Source organism: Cyprinus carpio, chromosome A5, assembly GCF_018340385.1.
Source record: "Cyprinus carpio isolate SPL01 chromosome A5, ASM1834038v1, whole genome shotgun sequence".
NCBI classification, from domain to species: Eukaryota; Metazoa; Chordata; class Actinopteri; order Cypriniformes; family Cyprinidae; genus Cyprinus; species Cyprinus carpio.
The window spans coordinates 36435108-36461407 of NC_056576.1; the positions used below are offsets into that span (position 1 = coordinate 36435108).

Sequence of the window (26300 nt, forward strand, 5' to 3'; positions counted from 1 at the left end):
AGGTATATTATTTTCAAAATTATCTAGCATGCCTTATGCACGTGAAAATGAAGTTATTATTTGCAGCAGGGCTGATCATTAAAATTAATAAAAATCTAATTAATTTTATTTGCCTTATTATTTTTTCCACATTTTATGGCCATTTATGTTTTGTCACTTTCTGCTTGACTGTGAAAGTAATTAGTTATAAATGACTAAATATTACAAAACATAAAGAAAAGAGCTGTAGCTGGGTTGCATATATCAGACTATATAGAGATGGTTGTACAGACAGCGGGCTCAAAGCTTCTCTCTCAGGGTAATAAATTAGAAATCTAAAAAGCCCCATTTGCATGTGCAATAAAAGCCCCCTGATTCATTTTCATAACCCAATATCCCCTTTTCTTCCCAAATCTCCATGGAGTGTTTTGTGTTTTAGGGCTGCCTTTTGTTTAAGTTTTTCCTTTGAATTTTTTTCTCCCTGGTTTCTTTCATTCCCGCATTTGACTTTTCCCCCTTTACTAATGACCAGGGCAACTGCTCTCTCTCTCTCTCTCTCTCTCTCTCTCTCTCTGTGTGTGTGTGTGTGTGTGTTATGACAACAGGTGGCGTTGCAGAGAAGGCCTGTGCTTGGGGTATAAAATTTGTTGGGTGTGTTTTTGTGTGGCTGCAGTATGAACGGGTCAGTGGGCAAAAGCAGAGGCTCCCTGCCTTTCTGCAGATGCGCTCTATTGAGGGGTCGACACGCGGCGGGACGCAGTCCTGAGGAGGGGCCGCTGACGACCCCCTCCTCCTCTCTATCACCCTGGAAACCAGCTTTCAGTGGACCAGAGCAGACCAGGGGTGCAATGACACGGACCCGGATCCAGATGAAACCCGAACGGACCTCTGTGTGGCAAATAATACCCCATTTGTACCCAGTTTGTCTGACATAACAAGAGCCGCCGGCATCTCCATGACAGCTCGTCATGAGAACGACAGACCTTATAAACGAGTATTGTATCCCACTGTTCTCATGCACAGACCACACCAGAGACACAACTCACAGACCGTACTGTCCAAACTGTTTACAAACCAAACTTACACTTGTGAGATGACTATATACTTCAATTTCTAAACCATTAGTACAATTTCTTTTAATCTGGTTATTTAATAATGTAATATAATATAATAATAACTTTATTTTTCTATAGCGCCTTTAAAATAGAATACATGAATAATAAAATAATAATACATTCTCTGTAATTGTTTTGCAATCTGAACATAAACAATAACAGAACATTTGAGTTGATCTTAATTCAATAATATTGCACACTACACATACTGTGCCTCCAAAAACTGTACGTCATTGCACCAGACAAGAAAAAATCAAAACAAGGCACATCTGCAAACAAATAACACTAGACCTTTCCTCAGAAGGGAAAATAAGCAACTAGTTCCAAGTGATTTTTAGTGAAAGTCTGGCCCTTAGGCGTTAAATGTGACATGTTTGACTAGCCTTTAACAACCAGTAATTGTCCAAATATGTTTTTGTCTTATTAGTGGTGTGCAGTGGTGTTATGAAATGAGGAGGCAAAGTCCTCACAGTTGTTTTTTTTATTTTTTTTATCAAATGTAAATTCATGTCCCAGTTACATTTTCTTGCTTAAACATTACTTATACTATCAGAAAAAGAGAAAAGAAAAAAAAATTCTATTCAATTTGATATTTTTACATTACCAATGTAACCAATATTCTATTTATTAAAGTCGAGGATCAATCTCATCAAGTTAGTGTTTTTAGGCACTTTACATTTATTACCAAAATAATAACTCAAGACAGTAACAATTTAAAAAACATATTTTATTTGTGAACTTAGGTTCAGCTATTCTTTTAAATAGTTATCTTTTAACTTTTTATTTTATTTTTCAAAGCTAGCTAAATAGCTATTGGTCACAGACACAGAGATTTACTGTTAATTTTACTAAGCTGATTACTAACTACAAAACTCCCACAGATCATGTTTTCAGTACATTTAAGTTTTATTTTGGCATAACAAAGTGATTATATCTAAGTGTGTGAGTTGTTTACTTACTTTTTAAAATTAGTCTTCCCATTAATGCCATTATATTGTTCAATCAGACTGATTCGCGAACACGAAACACACACATGAACACAAGAGGCGGGATTTATCACATGACCCGATCACAGCCGCACATAGCCAGTCATATCCAATCATATCTCCTCTCACGTGATTTTCCCCCATTCATTCTCAATTACCCCCCACCAAACTCACCGCATGCTCCAGGGGGTCTGTTAAAACTCAATGGGCTCAGGGGAGGCAAGACGTGGACTCCTGCTGTAACTTCAGCCGCTGGTGTCACTGTTGGACAGTGCTTCTTTAGAAAAAAACGAGTGCTTTGTACACTTTTTAATGTCATGTTTTCTAATATTTACATTGTTTTATTTTTGTACTACAATTTTTTTTCTTATCCAATTTTTGGAAGAGCCGATGCCTCTCTTATCTCCTCAGAGGAAACGCTCCTGGTTTATAGAGTGCTGCAGGAATTACATAGTTTTGCAGGCAAAAACCCAAAAACGAGTCTGCAGTGCATTTCAGCACTTCCAGTTCCATCATACCCTAAGTCAATGGGCTTTTTCAATGGGTTTTTGGTTAAATGCCTGAAATAAGGTCTGTGGTAAACATGAGCTCAAGATATTTTCGTGTTTTATTCTAGGACACAAGGTACATCAGTAATACCCACTTGTGAATTTTTAAAGCTTGTACTTGTCTTGAACAATGTGGTTGTCTAAATGGGACTACAGAGGTTATCAGCTTATAATGGTGGTGAAGTAAAGGTCATGCAACTTCATTTAAAGCCTATGTTTAGCTTTCTACTTCTGGTGATTGTATTTAGTCTTCAGAATTCATGAATGTTGTGTTTATTTGTAACCATTATCATGATGAACAAAACATGTAGGAATCATAAACCTTTGTTGGTCACAGAGCTTATTTTCCACAATTATCTAAAAGCCAGTGGAGGGTTTTTGTCGAGGGAACCAGGTTGATGCAAACTTACAGGCTTGGCTTACAAAAACACATCATCACTGCAGTGCTCTATTGTTTTTTAATTTACATTCACAGCCAGCTTCCTTTTGAATGTGCTTTATGCTATGTTTATTTAAAAATGCCACTTATGTTGATATTTTAATCAAATTCCGTGACATTTATACATTTTTTAGTGTGGTGTAAGTTTGTGGGGCTATTGTACGAAGTTATTTCTAAAAAGCTAACATGATACAGAGCATTTGACAAAAATCCTAAAACAAATATAAACTCCACGAGACAGAAAGCATCAAGGCACCTGTAAAATCTGTAATAGGCCATCTGTAAATTACAACTGAAATATCACTTGATTTCACTTTTGTTTGTTATTTGTTTTCCAGAACAAAATTATACATGGCCTATCCATAAAACACGACCAATATGCGTAAATAGCCGGTGCACATGGTCAGACACACAGAGACAAAACACCATTAGGTAAATACATATAAACATATGACACTAAAATAATGCACTTCACATTAATTAAATAAAAAGCAGAAAACAACCTAATGTACATTTCTAATAACAGAAAAATGAAATGAAAATATTTATATAAAATTTATTCATATGTTATGTGTAGCATTTTACAGTAATTTTCTGTAAAAATTACAGATATTTTTTACAGTGTTGGAACCATGAGAGAAGAGCATTTTAAAAAAAAATGGATGTAGTAATTGGCTCGTTTAGATATGACAAGCTTGAGGTCGTTATAAAGTATCCGGTATATATTCACATCATCAGTTGAATTCTATATTAACGTTATTATGCTTATATCCTGCAAAGATTGGCTGTTAATAAGCTTATAACTTGACTAATGAAATACATTTCTGGATAGAAGGCGTCTTTACTGTGATTTATGTTAACAACACATGCAGTTATTTTAAACATTGGTGTTTTTATCATACTCCAGATGCCACATTATTATAAAAGCAATAAACCATAAGATGCTGTATGTTACATGGATTTGCATGTCCTTCATTGAATTCAGGGATTTTTGTTTCATGTGGTGTTCAACATCTCTACTTAGATAAAATCATTGTAACACAAGCCGTCTGTCATGCGTTACAGTTATGCAGGTCAGGTTGCTTTTAGCAAGGCTCTGGGGTCGGTTGGTCAGAGTTCACCATTTCACTCACACTTAGTATAACACACACACACACACACACACACACACACACACACACACACACACACACACACACACACACACACACACACACACACACACACACACACACACACACTCAGTCTGGGCAGGTGCAGCCCCTGAGAGAGAGGGATGGAGGCTCTCCCAACTCTTCACGCTGCTCAACTGCAAAATAAGAGGGGTGTGAAAGGGTGCACTCCAAAAAGCCATCACCTGCTCCCTACAATCTGACCAAACACTCACTTAAATACGAATCGCACAGATATACACATCCACCAATCCCTACTCACCAAGAGCTGAGCAATCACAAACATAAACATACACACACACACACACACACACACACACACACACACACACACACACACCAAGCATGGACAAGAGTTAGGGAGAGACAAACAAGAGGAAGCTTGGTCTTAAAGGCAGTGCAAAGGATAAATTATCATTATACCGGAAACTGTGCGATAGTACAATATAACACAAGATTTAACTGAACCTCAGTACCAACCCAAATCAACCCAATCAAACCAAAATACAATTGATCAGAAAGCTTGCCTAAATAGCAAAGTCTTCAAAGATCTTTGCTGGTATGCATGCTTTGAGCATCCTTAATTCAGGATTTTAAAGTTCATGTGGATGTGTTTAAAGATCGAAAAGGAGGAGAAACGAGGAACCCTGGTCTCAAAGGCAACAGTTTAGAGAGATGGGAGAACCATTTTTTACCATTGACTAAAACTCAAAAGCCAAATATTAAAGTCTTTAAAGAGCCTGTTGCTTGTATGCATGCTTTGAGCATCTGAAACTTACATTGGTCATGGCCATAGAGTTTGATGAATCGGCTCGCCAAACGATGGACGGGAGTTAAAGCCGAGAGGAGGAGAAACAAGGAATCCTGTTCCCAAAGGCAACAGTTGGGAAAAACTGGAGGATATTTTCCAAAGGAACTTCTAAAATACACACAAACTACTGCACAATAAGCACCAATCCAACCAACAAACCAAAATATCATTGACTGAAACTCAAAAACTTCAACAAAGGCCACATATCAAAGTCTTCAAAGAGCCTGTTGCTTGTATGCATATGCATTGAGCGTCTGAAATTTACATCGGTCATGGCCATAGAGTTTGCTGAATCAGCTCGCCGAATGATGGACGGAGTTAAAGACTGAGAGGAGGAGAAACAAGAAAAACTTAGTCGCATCAGCTGGAGAAATGGGAGGACATTTTCCAAAATACACAGTAAGGACCAACCCAATTGACAAACCACAATACCATTGACTGAAACTCAGATTCTTCCGCAAAGACAGCCAAAAGCCAAATATCAAAGTCTTCAAAGAGCCTATTGCTGGTATGCATGCTTTGAGCATCTGAAATTTACATTGGTCATGGCCATAGAGTTTGCTGAATCGGCTGTGAGAAGAACAGAAAGCTAAAGAAGGAGGCGAGGGAGGCTGTGCTTTGACTCCTCGCTCCTCCCAGCGACCCCCCCCCCCCATTGTGGCAGTGAGTGAGTGTGTCCTCCCTGTTTAACTCCACACCACTGATGGATGAGACCTTGTTTCACACTCCTCTGCCCCTCCCTCTGAATGCCTCTTTCTCTCTCTTGGACCCTCTCTCCTTTCAGCAGACTCTTTTATTGCCGGACCAATAAAAGTCACCCATCCTTCACTTTTTTTTCTGTGTATTTGAGTGTGTGTGTTGTGTCTTGGAGATGAGGGCTGTATGGAGAGTGTGTCGTGTAGATACAAACACCTACGCAAAGTCAAATGAAAAATATAGAGTACCCCCAAAAGTATCTGGACCCCCAAGCAAGCTAAAAACGAGCTGCATTAGATTCCAGATATTAAAGGTGCATTCAGTCGTTCTTAAGAGAGTGTGTTTGGTATTTCAAGTACCAATTCCACAGTGGTGTGAGGTGTTGCATTACCATCTGGATCAGCATGAACGCCAAGGCTTGTGTACAGTAAATTACACTGATACTAATTAGTTTATCGGTTCAACAGAAAACGATGCAACTTGAGCATCACTGCTCAGGTTTTTCTTTCTACCTTGTATATGCCGTCCCGATGTTTACGCTCGTATTTCATTTTTGTCAGTCGTTCTGTCTTATGCACTGTATAAGGTTGAGAAAACATGAAAAAAGATTTTTAGGTTCTCTTAAGACAGTCTAATAGGTTCTCTCTCAATCATTGTTTTAAAAATTGTCCTAGGTTCTTTGATTTGTCAACTTGAATTTGTTTGTTCACTAAATGCAAACTGCCTCATTTAACCAATAAATTCGTCAAGACAGCTACAGATTTCTTGCTTGCAATTTTCAACTACACTGTAAAAATGGAATTGTGATGCATTCAGATTTTTTTAGGTTTTCTCAAATTACTGTATTAAAAATTGCCCTAAATAACACTACTTTTTTTGTTTGCTAATTGCAAACTGCCTCATTTAGTGAATAAACTCATCAAGACAGCTACAGATTTCTCATTCATCAGATTTTCATTTTGCTACAGATGTTTTATGCTTCTTGAGTGGTACTGATTTCCCCAATGCATAATAATAAGTGTATCATTGTCTATTGGTTTACTTTTTTTTTTTTTTTTTACCATTCTATCTTGAAATAATTTTCAAAACCCAATTTATTTATTAATGTGTACAGCTTTTTAAATTAGCACCAAAATGTATGAAGAATGTAGCTTTAAAACGAAGTGCCTTTTATTTTACCTGTGGTTACGACATCTGCGTGAACATTATACAGCCAGTAAAAAAATGACTTAAACCCGCTTGGTTAATAGCATAAATGGCTGAGAAACACTCTAATTAGTTTGCAAATAGCAACTTTGTATGACATTTTGTATTTAATTCAATGAAATGCATCGCCTTTTAAATGTAGCTAAAATGTTCAAATACTTTTTAGGGGCATTGTATACATCTATCTGCATATGAACCTTTAACTACTCTGAAAAGATTAATTCAAATGGTTACGCACAATTAAAAACAAGGTCTTACCATTCATTAAAATCCACAAGAGTTTAAATCGTTTATGTAAAATCATCATAACATTCATATCTAATGCTTTGGCCCAGTGGGCGACTAATATGCTGAGTTCGGCTTTGCTCGGCTCTATTGTGGCACCAGTGTGACCCTCTGGATATAAAACGGTGTTTTATTGAGCAGCAGGTCAGCTCTGTTGGCTGACAGTTCCTTTGGGAAGTTTAAAGAGAGTTAAAAAGTATTATTAGAGAGCAGTTACACAACACACAGCTCACAAGAGCACAGCATTCCCACCAGAGTCAAAGCACTCATATCAGTGAGTCATACTGAACCAACAGACTCAGAGAGCATGAATACACACACACACACACACACACACACACACACACACACACACGCACGCACGCACACACACACTACTGAAATACACAGGCAAACATCTACACATCACATAGAGAAATACATGAAAATACACAGATTGCAACATGGCCACATAATAAATAATGCAATATATAAACATTTACTAGACAAAATAATGTGCAAAGCTGTGTCTGCTATTCTGTTATGCAGTTTTATAACACAAATGTCAGCATATCACTCTTTAAATTATTAAATTACTGTTAATAACTGTAAAATATTTAAAGAACAACAATAACAGGTACTGTGGCAGAATGCCTTATGTTTGCAAATATCCAAAATATCATCTGCATTACGTACACAACTAATGATTTTGGAAAACTGTTTTTGCCAAAGATGCTTAAGAACAGTTCTTCAGTGATTCATCAGGTTATTCCATAAAAGTTAGGCAAGTTATTCCAACTCCATGTTATTCAAAAAATAAATAAACTTGCTTTGCCTGAAACAAAACAAAACAAAACAAAACAAAACAAAAATATAGTTTTAGAACCTTTTAGTTACTGGGTCATTTCTGTTATACAATTTTGATATTATACTGTAGGCTATTATATTTTATTATATTATGTTATTTTTTCACAAGGTGTAATGTTTAAGAGTGAAACCAACCAACGTCACATATTTCACAGATTCCATCTGCTGCTTCAGGGATCTTTCTCACCTCTTGGACGATGATTGGCTTTTTATTTAAAGTAAAATTACAAAGGACTAACGTGATAGAACAGGATGTTAACAACACAAATATTCTATAAACTGATAACCAGTTAAACATGCTCAAGAAAACAGAGTACTTAAAGTATTTGAGTAACTATACTCGACTTTCATAATTAAGTATTATTTGAGGTATTATTTTTTCTTCATTTAAATATTACTGAAACTGTTTTTAAAAGGTTAACTTGTATTCATACATTTTCAAGATGAAATACTACACCTTTTATTCTTAGCAATTTCATTTAGACATTAAAAGTAAAAAAAAAAAAAGACTATTTTGAAGGTCTTCTTATTCATAACTAAATATTATTAATTACAAGAGTTAAATACAATTTAAGCTCTTTCAATGTGGTCTGTGGTAGATTAGCATAGAATACAATTTTCATTTTTGCCCCAGTTTGTATAAAAGATCAGAAATGGGTTTATTCAAAATTAAATAAAAATATTTATTAATAAAATATATTAATTTATTCACAATTCAGAACCAGAATTGTGATGCCTGAATTTTTGTTAAAGTACTTTTACTTTAATCTTTTATTTTATTTTCAGCCATGATTTTTCTTCTTCTTCTTCTTCTTTTTGAGGTGGGTCTATTTTTCCAGGTGGTCGAATTATTTGGAGTTCATTTCAAGTCAACAATACTCCATCTGACCCATCCATTCAATACTTCTTCTTATACCGATGAAGAGATTAAGCAAAGATGCATAGATTTATTTTTTATTTAGCTGCATATGCTTTCCCATCTTCTTCAGTAAGTGAGATTAGAATAGTAGAATTAACTAGAATTAGTGTCAAAAATCACAGTCCATTCAAAAAAAGATCTTTGAAACTCTGGCCTTTAAAAGTGTGAATGTAATGTTTAAAAACAGTGACAAATATGTGATCAGAGTTGTTTTTACGAGCCTTAATGCCAAATAATGTGGAGAATTTAAGAAATTTAGGTAAATGTTTTTATTATTATTATTAATAAGTAGTTTTAAAGGTAAAAGTTAATTTATTTTTAGTAAAAGTTTTCTATTTTAGAAATTTAGTTCATTAAATCACGTAAAATTCACCCCATGCTCATCTGATTGTTATATTATGATAAAAGAAAATGCACTAATGCGGTTTCCATCTTTTTTCGTGTTGTAAAACTGAGTTTAGTGTTTTATTCAGTATATAAAGACAAACCATTTGTAACAGAGACATGTAAAATGCACTGCATTGTATAACCCACCAATACTTTATTTAATTTAAAACACAATTTTCCATATGATTCATAATATATTTCAAACATAAATGAAAAGACTTTAATAGTTTTTAACCACAGCATTCAAAAATGAGAAAATTCAGTATGACAGCAGAAAACATGTTCCTGTGCTGTTCTCTGTACTGCATTGATGGGGCTGCGGTTGCTGGTTCCTGCAGAAGATATGGATTAGAGAAGTATATTAGAACTATTGCAATCCAATTGTTGGTAATTAGACTAATTAAGCACTTTTTAAAATTTATTTATTTTGCACTTTATGTTGCATTTAAATGAAATACAGGGAAAGGTGGGTGGAAGATCATAAGAGATCTATCAGATAGAAGCTCAACACAATGCAGTTATTTTTAATTTCACTTCTTTATATCTTTATTTGTTAAATATTAATTAACTAACACAATAGCTTTTGAATTTGAATAATGCATATTGCAATAATATTTAGGAAAATGAAATGAAAATGCAAAAATCATCCATGTATAGCAATGCATGAATTATTGAAACTATTTAAAACACAAATAAAGCTTTAATTGTAACATTTGAAAGGATACATTTTATCAAACTTTCTACCCTGCTATTTTTTGTTACTATTTTTTCCTTCTTTGTGTTCTGTTATTGATGCTGATGTCATCTAAACGGCAATTAAAATATATAGACAAATTGTGTATTTGTGTGTGTGTGTGTGTGTGTGTGTGTGTGTGTGTTTTGACAGCATAGTGACAAACTTAAGAATCTATCCTAGAAAATTTTAGAAATGAAAGAAATGATTGTGACAAGCTGAATGGATTGAAACAAGTTCTTGTCATTCTGAAATAATTTCACAATGTGATTGTTTTGCGCTATTAATGTCTGCAGGTTTTCTAAAAGTTAAACAAATGTGCGAGGGCTATCTGAATGTTATAATATATGAATGTTACTACGTCGCCCCCTGTTGATAAACCAAAGCAACAGCAATTCAGGTTCTGGTTGGTCAGAGCTAATGCTTGCAGTCATCTCTGCAGGACGGATTCACCATTAGCTCTACTTTGCTGTAATGCCATTTTAAATCATTGGAGGAAAAGCTTGCAGCATCCCCGCATCAGCTACATTAGTGCGCTAACAGCACTGAAATACACACTTGACAGTTCTAATCCACATCGGTACCAAAGTAATCTCACAACATCTGCTACTATGAATATCATAGTTTAGTGAGTAGTGCTGCCTGTGTGTCAGTATGCATATCTCTCTCTGAGTGTGTGAGTGCATAACTGCACAAGGCGGTGTGTGTGTGTGTGTGTTGTCTGTCAGTCAGTCCAATCCTTGTAAAACCACTTGAAGCAGAGAGAAATGTGATTGGGCATTAGAAACATAAAAGGGAAACAAGGGCAGTAATGAATTTAGGGAAAATGAACCCTAATGGCCCTGGCATTACTCGTGTTCCATATAACAAATTATTGGAAATTTGACAAGCACACCAATTTAACTCCTCATGTCTGCAGGGAGCTCGACGGAGTCCTCTTCGCCTCGCCACAGCAAGACAATTTCGGCTCATTTTCCTATTTATAACAATAGAACCAGCCATTAAGACAAATTAATGTCATTATCAAGTCCCTATGAAAATGACAACTACCGGCGTTTCGAGCAGCTTTAGTGGCTATTCACGATAATGAAATCCGCTGTACAGCTACTGAAAAGAAACACTCCAAGTAATTATTTTCTAGTAGCTTGTTTGTCTGCCGGCCGTTCGTTTGCTTTCAGCTCAATTATCGGTGCGAGCGGTGGCGCGGAGGCGCGGAGAGAGCGGTACGGGCCGCCGAGCGAGGGGCCTAATTGGGCAATTACCGTCCCGTTCCAGGGCTTTTAGCTCGAGCTGAGTGGAGAGAGCGAGCGCGCGGCCCGGAGTACTCCACAGAGCCACACACACACACACACAGAGAGAGAGAGAGAGAGAGAGAGAGCCAGAGAGAGACACGCGAGCGCCGACACCATCACCACACCCACATAAAGTCTGCACAGGCCTCCGATAACAGAGACGCGTTATGTGACCCCAGACAAAGCGAACTTACGTTTCATTTTCAAAAATAGCATTAAGCCTTCTGTTTTGTAACAGCGATGTATAATGCTGAAGGAGCTGGATTACCCGACCTACACTGTAAAAAAGTTACAACTTGAAATTTTTGGTGTAGCCCAAGGGTCTGCTGCACATTTAAAGTTGGAATTAAATGGAAATTTATTCAATTTCAATGCAAGTTTTGTGAACTCTCAATTTTTTTTTAACTTTGTAATTTTTAATCAAAATATAACTTCCAGTGACCCTTACGAAAAAAAAAAAAGTTTATTCAAGTGTGCTATTAGTATACCTCTTTTAAACTAAAAACAGGAAAGTATGCTTTTAGTTAACTTTTTATGTACTTCTCAGAAATGGGCTTTATGTACTCCTCAGAAATATACTTAAAATGACATTTAAGTATACTTGACCTATACTTACAAAAAGTCTGAATATATTTGAGCTATACTTGTGCTCCTAAAATCTGTTTTCATTATTATACAGTAGAGGGCGCTAGAACACATCTTCTGCACAAAATAAAAAAAATAAAAAAATAAAAAAAACAAGTGAAGAAGAAAAAGAAACAACAGATAGTAACACATGTAATCTAACTCGATCATCAAAACTGTAACGTTATGGAATAAAATGTGGACTGATGAAGAAGTAATAATTACAGTCAAGCTTTGGGGTGTTGATCGAATCCATCTACGTTTTGATTATCATTTTTTGTTCAAAATGTAATTTCTTTATTTTTTATGAAACTTACCCACATTAAAGTGTTTAAAGAAAAAATGCATGAGGCTAGAATAAAATGTTTTTGTTTACGAGCAGATACCCTGTTCTTTCTTTGGATGTTCTGTATGTTCAGATATTCATATAACAAAATATATACAAATAAAACCTAAATAGGGACATAGTAGTATACTTAAAGTATGATGTAAAGTTCACTTAAAGAAAACTTATGAGTATACTTGCAGTATAAAACTACTAAACTAGTAGTTTACTCAGACTATACTTCAAAGTGTACAAAGTATTTAATTAGTAAACCATCAGTATACCTATAAGTTCACTTTCAGTATAATTGCAGTACAAACTACAAACATAGAGGTAACCTAGTTGTGTACTTTGCTACTGTTATACTTAAAGTATAATTAAAGGAGTATTGAAACTCCCAAGGAGTATTGAAACAGTACACTTACAAGTATAGTACTAGAACACTGATATTTGAATACTTGCTAAATAAAGTATACTTAAAAATATACTTGAACTTTACTTAAGTATACTTAATAAAATAAACCTGAAGTATACTACTTTTTGGTAAGGGGAAACAGACTTCGTACAGATGTTTCTTACCATCGACTGCAAGCTTGCATTCAGATCTGCCTCCATCCAAAACACTTGTTTTCTTTTTCGATTTCACTTAGATGTACGTCACAATATGACAAATAAAGAAAGAAAAAAAGAACTTTCGCTACTTCCGTTACACTGTGACTGCTGCCTGTTAATTGCTTTTGACAAACAACAGACTTGTATTCCCTGAATTTGCATATAAGATACATATAATTCAAAAATCCAAAAAGAAGTTATGCTGTTTAACACTTTTGTTCTCATAATACATTATCTCCTAAGTCTAACGTGACACCATGCTCAGTAGGAGATGAAAACAGAAGCACAGTGGCCTTACAAACAGTTTCAAAGTTCAATATAACTGCCAGTAGGTGACGAATTGTGTTAATTGCATCCTGGGGTTGCAAACAGTCCCAAAACAGACAGCAGTTCAATCACTGGAAGTTGCAGATCATCTGATCTTAGGTTTCTAGTAGCTGGCCCCACTTTTCTGCGGTACACTTTCTGCGCTCCTATTGGTACACTGAAGAAAAAAAAAAAAAAAAAAAAAAAAACCTTGCACAATTTTAACACTGTAGCGTGTGTGTTCAGGGACAATACATGTTGTGTCAGATTTAACACAGTTTGTGTGTAAAAATGTATCATGCATCTATTGTGTAAAGCAAATTAGCACACAAATGTGTCATTTAAACACATTAAGTGTAAAATGCAACTTATATGAAAATTACCAGAAACTGCAAATGAATGCGTTAATGTAACAAAAATATAAAACATGACCAGCTATTTAACAAAACAGGCAGATGTAAAAATGTTAGCCGTTTAATTTATGGTCAAATGTTGTCAGAGAACAATGCATGCACACAGGCGCATCAAAATGATTTAAATCTCAATTGCAACAGCAGGCTTTGTGTACAGAAAATGTAAAAAATATACGTTGATCTCTATTTTTATATCTTGTCAGCTCTTCAGTGTTCTCTCTCCACTTCTCCTTATTGTCTCTTCCTTCATCCATCCTCTTTTCTGTCTGCCCTGTTTTGTTCTCTAGATTATTCTTTCTTTGTATTTGCTCGCTTTACATTTTCTCTCATTCTGTTTCTCTCATCCTCTCTTTCTCTCTCTAGATCAGAGAGCATGTGCTAATTAAACACTCTTTCAGATCATTCGCTGTCTAAAGTGGCTCCAGAGGCAGAAGCCATTAGGTAGAAAGCCCAGCTATCTGCATCTCCCACATTTATTAAAGTGAAATTCATCCTGTAATTACCCGCCTCTGCGTTGCCCCGCGTTTGCCACTCACCTCCACCATCAACACCTGCTCAACGCGACACCTTGTGCTGTTTCCCATCATGCCACAGGGCCAATTAGACCTTGCGGACCCCACAAGCCGCTGAGAGCTGGCTAATTATGTTAATACAAAAAAAATCATTCTGCTGATAAAGGATCATTATGTAACAATAACAGCTAATAAAACATTACCTTTGATTTTATTTGGATTAAAACAGTTAGAGGCACAATGAAGTACTGATATAAATCAGAATAAGTTGAGAGGGCTGTGGAGCTTGGCGTGGAAGGATTTCTTTCCCATTTCTTTAGAATTTCATTGACGATTTTTCCCTCGAGCTGTGGCCCTTCTTTGTTCAAGATAAGATACGAAGACCCTCTTATCTGAGCTGATATTCACCTCTGGTAATTCTGTTGTAATAAAAATGAACGGACTCAAAAATATGATGACAGGTTTATTTATTTATTTTTCATTAAGACTGGAATTGAAATACATTTAAGACTTGTTTTGACCAGCGCTGGTGGATTGCCCCGGCCCTCTGGTTGCAGCTACTTATTTGCATTAAACAAAACTATTGTTCTAAACGTGTGATTTTAACAAATCGTTAATCGTCGATATTGTTATGTTCTAACTAAAACAAACAGCCACAAAAGTCCATTATAATTATTTTTTTTCCTTCAGTGTGTAATGTACAGTCCCTTCAGGATTTTGCAATTGTGCGATGGCAGAATTAGACACGAAATGAAGAAAACTCAGAGGAACTTGCGATTTTCTCTGATTTTGAGCCCAGAGGCATTCAGACCGGTTCAGATGATCAACACTGCCTGTGTGCTTTGTAAACTGTGTCAGATGTGTATTTTGTCCTCCAATGAAAAAGCCCATCTCCCTAGTTGTCTCTCACTTTAAAATCCCCCACATAATTTGTTTAGAGCTGTTTTGGACTGTTTTTGTTTGTAAACAGTGCTTGATCTGTGCAGATTTCACTCCTGATTCAGATGAGACCGCATATTAGAGGACACATAGTTTAGCCAAGCAATGGTTAAAACATCTTAATGATGAAATTATTACAAACACACAGCTTTAGTGATGGACTGGAGTGCTGTGGATTACTTGTGGATTACTGTGATGTTTTTATCAGCTGTTTGGACTCTCATTCTGACGGCACCCATTCACTGCAGAGCATCCATTGATGAGACACTGATGCAATGCTACATTTCTACAAATCTCATCTCGTCTAGAAAATACAGTTGTATCATCTTAACAATTATAGTTGGCCTAACCTTTACTTGTTGATCCAAGTTTAGTAATCTTGCATTTTAAGCTAAACTAATCATTCCTTCAGATGAACAAATTATTAGTGCATCAGTGATAAAACTGTTTTATGTAATATCAACTTAAAATTTTGATAGTCCAGACAACTTTTTAAACAGAGTTTGTCGGACAAAATGTAATTTTTAACAGTACATTATTGGTTCAAATCCCTAACCGTAAAAGTTCTGTAGTTGTCCAGAGGAATTTTATATATCCTAGCCTTACAAAATCTCTTCAGACATGACACTCAAAGTAAGAGTCTAACAAAGACGTGCTCCATGAGCAACAAACAAAGACTCATATAGCCCAAAAACAGAGAGAAGCAGCATTGTTAAATGAGCTCTCATTGTGCCATCTGTCTTTTAAAATGACTCCTAAACGTTAAAAAAAAATTACACCACTACAACATACTTAAACAGATTCAATGCAATTATAGAAAAAAAAAAAACTAAATGATTTTTTAACACTTGCAAGTTGTTTTCTGGAGAGCACAGTTACACAGCCAATCACCCAACCCCCACATAACAAGACAAAGAATAGTCCTTTTTTAAACTTAGGCTCTTTTTTCATTCAAACCGTTTCTTCGCCTTTCTCTCTATCCCTTTGAAACTCAAACCTTGTTGATGGAAACATAACAAGCGCCTCCGCTATGACCTTTGACCTCAGCCTGTTTGCACTTCCTGTGCCCAGCGCTCTGATGGGAGGGATCTGTGGGTGCACCTGCGGCTGGGCAGGTGACAGAGGAATTCTGGGAGAAATGGAGCCTTAGAAACACAGCAGCTTCTCGCTGACACGAAGGTTAAAGCCACTGAGAAGAGCAAAGATTAGAGGCTCTTTGTAGCCGTGAGCGTTAAACAAATTAATCTATTGCTGCTCAGCTGACTGTAAAATCTCTAGAGTTACTGTGTCAATGCAGCTCAGGCCTAAGCCACAGGGTCAACCCATGCTGCCTTTCCCACAATGTCTAAAACACCTATTAGAAAGCCTTTACAAAGTTTTGTCTGCTTTTTAGGAGTAAGTATATAAAAAGTGCTTATGCATGGTGGTTTTAAGGGAGATCCATTTCCAAATTAAAAAAAATAAATTATAAGGGTACTACACAAAATAATTAATAAGTACGTAAGTAAATAAATACACAATAATTTATGAACACATGGATCAAAAAGCACTATTGTTCCATTTAGCATTGTTTTAAAAGTGTGCTGTTTTGCTTAGTATAGAATGGAACAGAAGTAGGACAAAATAAAGAGGAGATAATATTATTATAGCTGATTATGTTGTGGCTATTATTTATTTATTTTTTAATTCAGCCAATGGAGGTTTGTAAAAGTAGCAAGCGAGCAGTATAAAGAGAAGCAATGAGCGTCAAATTGTGTCAGCTCCAGTTACACACAGTCCAGCGCACAGAAACTGACCCACGCTATCCTATGATGCTATTCAGAGCTCTTTACTTCTTTATTAAAATGCATTCCTGAATTAAAACAAACTATTATTATTATTAACAACAACATTTGATACATCTGGCTTAAGTCTACCATGTTCAAATGTACTGCAGTCTTATATTTCATTTTAACCCAGTTCTATACAAGGAACTCATAACTTTTAATTAAACTTCACTATTTCCTTAATTGAAATAGCCTACAAAAAAAAACATCCATAATACCATACTTAAAAATGCACAGCACAGTACAAGTACAATAATGCAGCAAAGCATAAAAATAAATAGAATAAAAAACCCACAAAATCACGGGGTATCTCTTCTACAAATGAATGTATTGTTTTATATATTAACCTATTTTAAACATATTAAACTTTTTATTCTTGCTCAGAAAGTTTGATAAACTTGCTTCTTTAATCACGCTATGTGTCACACCTTCAAAAGGGATCGAAAAGTTTATGTATGTATTTATTTGGCTAAGCAAAGTTGTACTCCTTTCCAAAAGACACCTACAAATCAGAGGAAATGTTTATGTATTTTATTTTACTTTTTAGGCTTTTTAGCACCATTTTAAACTTGGTTTCAATTCAGCATTGGCTTGCATTCATTGTGTGTAATTATGCGAGTATTACTAAAAAAAAAAAAAAGGATGCAGGCCTCAGTTATTAACTTTTATATTTATCGTTTATGTCAGTAACTCTCTATTATGTGTGGGTGTTTGTTAGAATTTGGATGTTAATTTTTATTTTATAATTTTTTTGTAGTGTGCCATACAGGTACCTAGTGGGTAAACCATGGCATTACAAATGAAAAAGATTTTTTTTCTGACCACATAATGACTCTAATTTGCCTCTTTGCTTTGGAATTTAAAACCCTTTTCTCTATTTTAACCTTAAATACTACACTAATTGTAATACAAGTAATAGACATATTAGAATAATAAAAAATAAGTCATTAATGGACCACAAATGGTATTTAGTAGTTAAGCTGTATGGTCACATTATAAGTAAGCAATACCTGAGGGTTAAGAAAACCATATTAATGTTGCCTCTCCATCACTCTCCAGAAAAAATGAGACTGTAAATGTCATCAACGTAATAATCAATGCATAATATGCTGTACTGTTTACCAAAAAATTGATGTAGAATTGAATGAAGCTGTCGTCTATCCTATTTAAACCCATTCAAATGTATTTTGTTCCATGGATCACGTGATATAAAGCGGCGAGATCAAAGCTTGTTGCAACTCTGTTTTTCAATAGCTCTGGCTTTAACTGAAGCGCTGCATTAAGTGGGCAAAAATGGTATTTATTGTTAGAATTTATTATTAAAACGTACAACAACAACAAAAAAAATTCATATCGCAAGCAGGGTTGTCACTTTGGAGAGTTGGCAACCCTGATGAAAGGCTCAGCTCAACAAATCCAAGATTAAACAGATTTATTGCATTTTGACTTTTCATTGTACAAAGGACATCTGAGAAATATGTTAAGTCATTTCTGAATAAACATATCAGATACCACAATAATGGAGGAACTGTCTCTACTTGTGTGTTATTGTGGGTTTTGAGTAAATGAGAGAGTGTCTGTTCACATTATTTGCAATCATTAAGAGATCTAAATGATTACAGTTTCTCCTTTGTAATGTTCATGACACTCTCTTCAGAACACTATCAGTCCAAACATCTGATAAAAACATCAGAATAATCAACTACACTCCAGTCCAAACCTGTCCCGATTAAGAAACAAACTCATCTACAACTCAGATGGTCAATACATTTTTACCATATTTTGAACTATTCCTTCTAATTTTGGTCTGTTCCTCACTCAATGCTATAATAAGTCTTTAGGAATCACATGCACTAGTTATAGGGACTATTCTTATGATGTATTTATTGACGGCTGTGGGCCCTATGAACACATGTAGTGTGAAAAAAAAAAGATGCTTAATTTTCGTTTTCTAAGAGAATATGAGTTTGTAACAACAGTGGTGACTAAACAGCTGAATGTTAAATATTCCTTTTTGTTTCTCTGTTTCTCCAACTCCTCGTGCTTCTTTGAAGAAACTCCTATCTTCTGCTCTTGAATAAAAATAGCATTTCTTTTCCGTCCAATCAAAGGAGCTCATTTTCTCCCCTTCATGACACTAAACTGTGGAAAGTTGTCAGCTGGCTGGAAAAAAACCTCACTATCTGAGCATGAACTGACGGTGGCACATCACTGGTATGGAAACAGAATATGCATTTCCTTTCATTTGCATTTGATTAGTAAATCAGTGCATTGTTCAAAAGCACGTCTCCTGTCTATGTTTGCGTTGTTTAAAGTGAGTGTTTCACCGTGCACAAAGAAAGCTTCGAAAGATGTCTCAGGATCAGGACAAGTCTTATGACAAATATTTTGTCCCTGAGCCTGTGCATATAGTAATATCTTGTCTTTACATTAATATGCTTACGGTGGGCCATCCACTACAGAAGGACAGAGAAGGTGAAGTTTCTGGAAAGCGACTTTCTACCTGCTATGCATTAGTCAGTATAGTTGTCTAAATCATCCTTTTACCTGTGAGACTAAAATTCTGACGCATGACTTCACTGATGAAAGCGATTTACTCTTTATTTAGTATTACTAGTAATTTAGTCGTCTAGTATGCGGTCAAGACTTGTGGCAATGCTTTCAGAATGATGATGTTTGTTCCACTACGATGTCTTGTGCACAGAATTGCATTGTAAAAGCATGATTTAATCATTTTTTTAGTATGAACTTGTCATGGATGCTGTCAAACTTGTATTGACCCTGAAACGTTCCTTGATAAACACAGGAATGCGTGATCCAAGTTTACATGCAATTAGTTTATTTATACACAAATTCATTGTATAAATGTCAACTTACAACCAACAAAACGGTTACGTTTACTATTAAATGAACAAAGTATTTTCTTCACTTTTTTCCCTAAACAGGACAAAGTCTTAAAACAAACGGTGGAGAGGATATCAGTGCCTGTTGGGTTTGTATCGAAACCGTCTGTGGTTCGTGGGGGTCGCGCAGCCACGTGTGTCCTTCGGCTTGCTTCTGCTAAAGAACTGCAGGAAGAGGGAGCAGAGACTTCGAACAAGAATTTAAAACCTGAGACACCAGCATCTCTCTGTACCTCCTCTAACAGAGGAACCAAACGACTTGAAGCAACAATAAAATATGCAAATTTCAGTACAAACATGTATTTTTTTGCAGTGGCATGTTTACTTTGGAACAAGTCTCCAAAAATCTAGCTTTAGGGTTCACGGGAATATGACTCATGACCACTGGACTCTACACTAAGAGCGGCTCTAAAAGGAGAACCGCTGGATTTGCAGCGTCATTGAGCTCAGAATAAATGGATTTCGTTTTGCTGACAACACTTTCTGATTTAATGGGCTCTAAATCAGAACTTATTAAACTCTGGGAGGTTTCTGTGAAGTTTGGTTTTGGAAATCTACAGCTTTCAGAGCTGAAAGAATGCAACTGACCAATGAACTGCGGACTCATAGTCGTTTCTGATTGGTTACTTTGTGGCACCGGAGATTCATCTGGATTTGAAGTTTTTGTTAGACGTTTGTTTTTTGGTTTGTGGCCACTCAGACGGGATGCCAGGGAGCGCTTCGGACGGGGTTTCAACTGAAAGAGACAAAAGGGCAGTTATTTTCAACTTAAAAACATATTAAATACCTGTTTTCATCAACCCTTCAATTACAACCTAAAGACTAAAAGTCAGATTCAGCTGGTCGATAATAAATACTACAAGTAGTTACCTGTTTCTTTTCAGGATCATGACTCACACCATGGCGCAGTAAACTTTGCTGTAGCAAAAAAAAATATATATTTAAGACAACATTTTTACAGTACACTGGTTTAAAGCCAAAGCCCCAAACCCACACTAATTTCTTAACCACTGAATTTAATGTATAGCACAAATTCTATATATTTTGAATCCCAGATGTTCGCAAATCTTTATAAAAGAGTAATAAGGCAACCGAAATTGGCAAACTTACTAATTTAACATTTTCAAATTAGGAAATGCTAATAAAATCAGAAGACGATGTCGAACTGGAGCAGGTACAGGATGAAAATAATAAAAACAATTTTTATAAAGTTGAAAGTCTTTTTTATCTGAATTTTATCTATAATTAGCATTTCAGTCAGCTCTGTTGATGTGTAAAACCTTTTTTTTTTGTCCAAAAAAAAAATGGAAATGTAGTTAGTACAGCTGATTATTTTGGCAATCAAGTAATCTGACGATTATTCTGATGATTAATTGAGTAATCTGATAATTATAATTAATTTGTGTTATTAAAAATAGACCCAAGCGAACAACAGCCTTTAAAATTACTTAACACTTTACACCACGATCGAATACTCGTTTCATTTTGACTAAAGATTTAATTCAAATGTCCACTTAATCTTTAAAATTTGGCCATTTCCTTATGACATAAATACTACAGCCACTTTCTTAAATACGTGGACATCAAAATGTGTAAACTTATTTTGAAATTGCGATGAACAGTTCGCATAACGAGAAAGATACCGATGTATTTTCTCAAGAAAGAAATCTGATGAAGTGGCACACATGGCGTTCCCAGATGAAGGTTATAATAAACCCAAACTCACAGCAATATGCAGAAGATGGAGTTTGAGACGCTCCACGCATGTAAATGGTTGCAGTTTGTGTGGAGCAGCATTTACTGTACATCTGCATTGCATATATTTATTTAATAGAAGCATAGCGTCTGTGAATTCACAATAGCATTATGCTTTATGATGATTTTAAAATGGGTTTAATATATCACGCAGCCTTGGAAGACGGTCCAATAACACATTTCATGGAGTCTCGTCCGTGGAATGCACCACTTCTGGTATTTTGCTGATTACTCAACAAGGGCAAAATGCAATCGAGGATTTTTTAAGACGGAGTGTCTATTTACATTAAGTGCAAATAGCCCACCTTGTTGGCAGAGGCTATTTACACTAACTCCGCCAACCAACGTCTGATTGGGAAAGTCAATACTGAAAAAAGACGCTTGTCAAACATCAGTTTCACTGGCGTAGATGGCAAGGCACGTGCTTTTTGACACGATCAAAGTTTTTTTTCCTCCCTTTTCAAATCTCATATTGCATCGGAAAGGCATTATTTTCAATAAAAATGAAGGAAATAATTAAACATTTGAAAAAGTATCAGGTAGGTTGGTGTAGGGAGGGCTTTATTGTCCCAATAAGGTGGCATCAATTTAATAATTTGAATTAAAATTATAATTTACACTCAATACATTATTATTGTGTACCGTTTTATAATGTACTACAAAACTGAGGTGCAGATAATCGCTACTATTTGCAATAAGTAGTACAAATAGCAGAAAATCCTGCTGTTTTAATATAGTGTAAATAGAATCTATCTCTATTTACACAGTGCAAATAGCCGCTGCATTTTTAAAATCGAGTGACAGCCCTAGAATTGTGAGGCAGATACTTCGAAACGCTGCTGATGGGAAAGCACGGTTACCTTCATGGCGAAGGACCTGCCGCAGCCAGGGTGAGTGCAGATGAAGGAGCGCTGCTCTTCGTGGAACGACAGTATGTGGCTCTGCAGGTTGAAGGCAGTGGTGTACGAGCGTGAACATCCCTCTCTGGGGCAGTGATACACCACACGCTCTTCAGAGTGAACGTGCTGATGCTGCTTCAGGAACCAGCTGTCCCTGAATGTTTTCTTACACTGATCACACTGTACCCTGACTGAACACACACACAATAATCACCAAAGTAATAACTTTCTGTAAGGCTGGGCTATTTATATTTAGAACAAAACATAGGATTACCTATATGAACTTTTTTGTGGTTTGTCATCTCCGTCCAGTTCTTTCCCACGAACGAGCAACCCTCCTCGGTGCAAGAATAGCCTGCAAAGATGTCAGTATGATAGGCTTTTCACATGAAAGGTAAGGTGATGCACATCTAATGACTTAAAGAGCCAAAAAAGTACTATAATTTTGTGTTGCAATCAAATATGCTGACATTTGTACTTGTTACGCCTCACAAAGCTACTGTATGGGATCAGAATACTTCTATATAAGCTTATACTATATAATACTAAGATCAAGCGGAGGACGTACCTTTGTGTACCTTCTCGTGGCGCTTCAGTTTACCACGTTGTGAAAACCGCCTCCCGCAGCCTTCATGTGAACACCTGAGGATCAGAGCCATTGCAGTGTGTACAGAACATCAAATAACCTCAAGTGTTATATCATGCTAGTTTACTGAAAGAGAGTTCGTTAATACAGAGACGTAAGACAAACTGGTGTAAAAAGTCTTACAAGAAAGGTAGCAGCTGGGTGTGTGCACACTCGTGGGTTTTCAGCTGGTTATTTTTCTTGAATGCTTTGCCACATCCTTCAAATGTACACTAGGGGGAAAAAAACATTACTACAACTATTAAGACAATAAAATAAACAAAAATCACATATATAACATACAACCCTTAACAATACTATATGGTAATACAATTTCAGTCGACAGAAGAGTTATTTGCTACTTGTTTGTATATCTCAGGTTTGTTGATCATGTAAGGTGTTTTCAGGCCTTGCAAGTATTTGTAGTGGATATTGTTGCATCAGTGAGTATGGTTTTGCATGCCACTGTTTTCCAGCAAAAGGGTGTTTAAATATATCTGAATATAACCATCACTTATACAAGTGCATCTCAATAAATTAGAATGTTGTGGAAAAGTTCATTTATTTCAGTAATTCAACTCAAATTGTGAAACTCGTGTATTAAATAAATGCAATGCACATAGACTGAAGTAGTTTAAGTCTTTGTTTCCTTTAATTGTGATGATTTTGGCTCACATTTAACAAAAACCCACCAATTCACTCAGCAAATTAGAATACTTCATAAGACCAATAAAAAATAAAACATTTTTAGTGAATTGTTGGTCTTCTGGAAAGTATGTTCATTTACTGTACATGTACTCAATACTTGGTAGGGGCTCCTTTTGCTTTAATTACTGGCTCAGTTTGGCGTGGCATGGAGGTGATCAGTTTGTGGCACTGCTGAGGTGGTATGGAAGCCCAGGTTTCTTTGACAGTGGCCTTCAGCTCATCTGCATTGTTTGGTCTCTTGTTTCTCATTTTCCTCTTGACAATACTCCATAGATTCTCTTTGGGGTTCAGGTTTGTTTGGTTTTGTGGTTAGTCTAGTATGTATTCATCATGGTCATTTAATCAACTTGTGGTGCTTTTGGCAGTGTGGGCAGGTGCCAAATCCTGCTGGAAAATGAAATCAGCATCTTCAAAAAGCTGGTCAGCAGAAGGAAGCATGAAGTGCTCCAAAATTTCTTGGTAAACGTGTGCAGTGACTTTGGTTTTCAGAAAATACAATGGACCAACACCAGCAGATGACATTGTACCCCAAATCATCACAGACTGTGGAAACTTAACACTGGACTTCAAGCAACTTGGGCTATGAGCTTCTCCACCCTTCCTCCAGACTCTAGGACCTTGGTTTCCAAATGAAATACAAAACTTGCTCTCATCTGAAAAGAGGACTTTGGACCACTGGGCAACAGTCCAGTTCTTCTTCTCCTTAGCCCAGGTAGAACGCCTCAGGAGTGGCTTAACAAGAGGAATACGACAACTGTAGCCAAACTCCTCGACACGTCTGTGTGTGGTGCTCTTGATGCCTTGACCCCAGCCTCAGTCCATTCCTTGTGTAGTTTACTCAAATTCTTGAATCGATTTTGCTTGACAGTCCTCATAAGGCTGTGGTTCTCTCGGTTGGTTGTGCATATTTTTCTTCCACACTTTTTCCTTCCACTCAACTTTCTGTTAACATGCTTGGATACAGCACTCTGTGAACAGCCAGCTTCTTTGGCAATGAATGTTTGTGGCTTACTCTCCTTGTGAAGGGTGTCAATGATTGTCTTCTGGACAACTGTCAGATCAGCAGTCTTCCCCATGATTGTGTAGCTAGTGAACCAAACTGAGAGACCATTTTGAAGGCTCAGGAAACCTTTGCAGGTGTTTTGAGTTGATCAGCTGATTGGCATGTCACCATATTCTAATTTGTTGAGATTTGGGAATTGCTGGGTTTTTGTTAAATGTGAGCCAAAATCATCATAATTAAAAGAACCAAAGACTTAAAGTCTGTGTGCACTGAATTTATTTAATACACGAGTTTCACAATTTGAGTTGAATTACTGAAATAAATGAACTTTTCCATGACATTCTGATTTACTGAGATGCACCTGTATTTGAGTGTAGACATTTAATTCAGTACTCAGAAATACATGTAACTTTTTTGTGGCTAAATGCGTTTACATTTACTTACTATGTATTGTTTTGTCTCTTGTCTGTGAATACGAGAAATATGTTTCTTCAAGTTGGAGTTTGTGGTGAATCCTTCGTTGCATCCGTCCTCCGTGCATCTGTCAATATAGCGCGAGAAATGACACTTTACTATACTATTAAACACGTGCTCGCGCTCTCTCTCTCTCTCTCTCACACACACACACTTACATGTAAGGTCTTTCGCCGGTGTGTGTCAGCGTATGGCGAGCGAGATGATATTTTGTGCAGAATGATTTGCCGCAGCCGCTATACTCGCACTGATATGGCCTCTGCAATCAATCAGTAAAATTATCGTTCACATCAAACCTCTGACAGCCGTGTTGACCGATGTGAACTCATCATACATGCGCAAATACAACGGAAAGGTTTAGTTTAACGTTATATGAAATATATCTTCGCTCACGTGCTGGCCTTGCGCTTAACTTACCTCTCCAGTATGTTTGCAGAGATGCGCTTCTAGCTTCCATGCTTTGTTATACGACGCTTGACATTCGGGGAACGAACAAATAAATGTTGCGCTGGGTTTAACGTTAGTTTCATGCATTGTCATATGTTCAGCTACGAGGTATGGCTAGAGCTACCGCGTGTGTGCCTTCATTTTGATAACCTACGAAACATCTGACGTCACATCAACACTAACATGACACATCCTGTATGGAACGCCAATGAAGTCAAAACTTAGGCCTGGCCCACACGTACACGGATATTTATATAAACGGAGTTTTTCGTCCTTTGTTTTAAAAAAATCTAGTCCACATGAAAATGCAAAAATACGCTAGCCGTCAAGAGCATGCCAAACCAACAGGTGGCGATATAACCGTAACAATAAAGCCATGTTGGCTAATCAGAAGCCTGAAAAAATGGTTATTACTGGTTGTTAGTACCAACATCAGAAAAATCTCCAGTTTCACCGGCTACATGCCAACACCCTGGCAGGAGTTTTCAAAAAGGTTTGGTTTCAGTGACCTGCAT

The 26300-nt window shown here is 36.4% G+C and overlaps 1 protein-coding gene across 2 annotated transcripts; it reads right to left on the reverse strand.

Moving 5' to 3' along the window:
• Positions 1-19789: 19789 nt before the first annotated feature.
• gtf3aa (general transcription factor IIIAa) lies at positions 19790-26070 on the reverse strand. Of its 2 annotated transcripts, XM_042757109.1 has the most exons (10): positions 25756-26069; positions 25497-25597; positions 25309-25405; positions 23298-23386; positions 23097-23170; positions 22803-22883; positions 22490-22719; positions 20745-20792; positions 20463-20610; positions 19790-20039 (listed from the first exon to the last, which is right to left on the reverse strand). In XM_042757109.1, the coding sequence occupies exons 1-10, from the start codon at positions 25876-25878 to the stop codon at positions 20032-20034; spliced, it is 999 nt and encodes a 332-aa protein (XP_042613043.1). In that variant the 5' UTR covers positions 25879-26069; the 3' UTR covers positions 19790-20031. The 2 variants fall into 2 exon arrangements, with proteins under 2 accessions (XP_042613043.1, XP_042613042.1); XM_042757108.1 differs by having other exon boundaries at positions 19790-20610; positions 25756-26070.
• Positions 26071-26300: the final 230 nt, after the last annotated feature.

Coding starts and splice junctions, on each gene's coding strand:
- gtf3aa (XM_042757108.1), bottom strand. CDS start 25,878: ATGACAATGCATGAAACTAACGTTAAACCCAGCGCAACATTTATTTGT. Junction 22,884..23,096: donor CCACGAGAAGGTACACAAAG/GTACGTCCTCCG, acceptor ACATCTTTGCAG/GCTATTCTTGCACCGAGGAG. Junction 20,793..22,489: donor GCAGGTCCTTCGCCATGAAG/GTAACCGTGCTT, acceptor TTTTTGCTACAG/CAAAGTTTACTGCGCCATGG.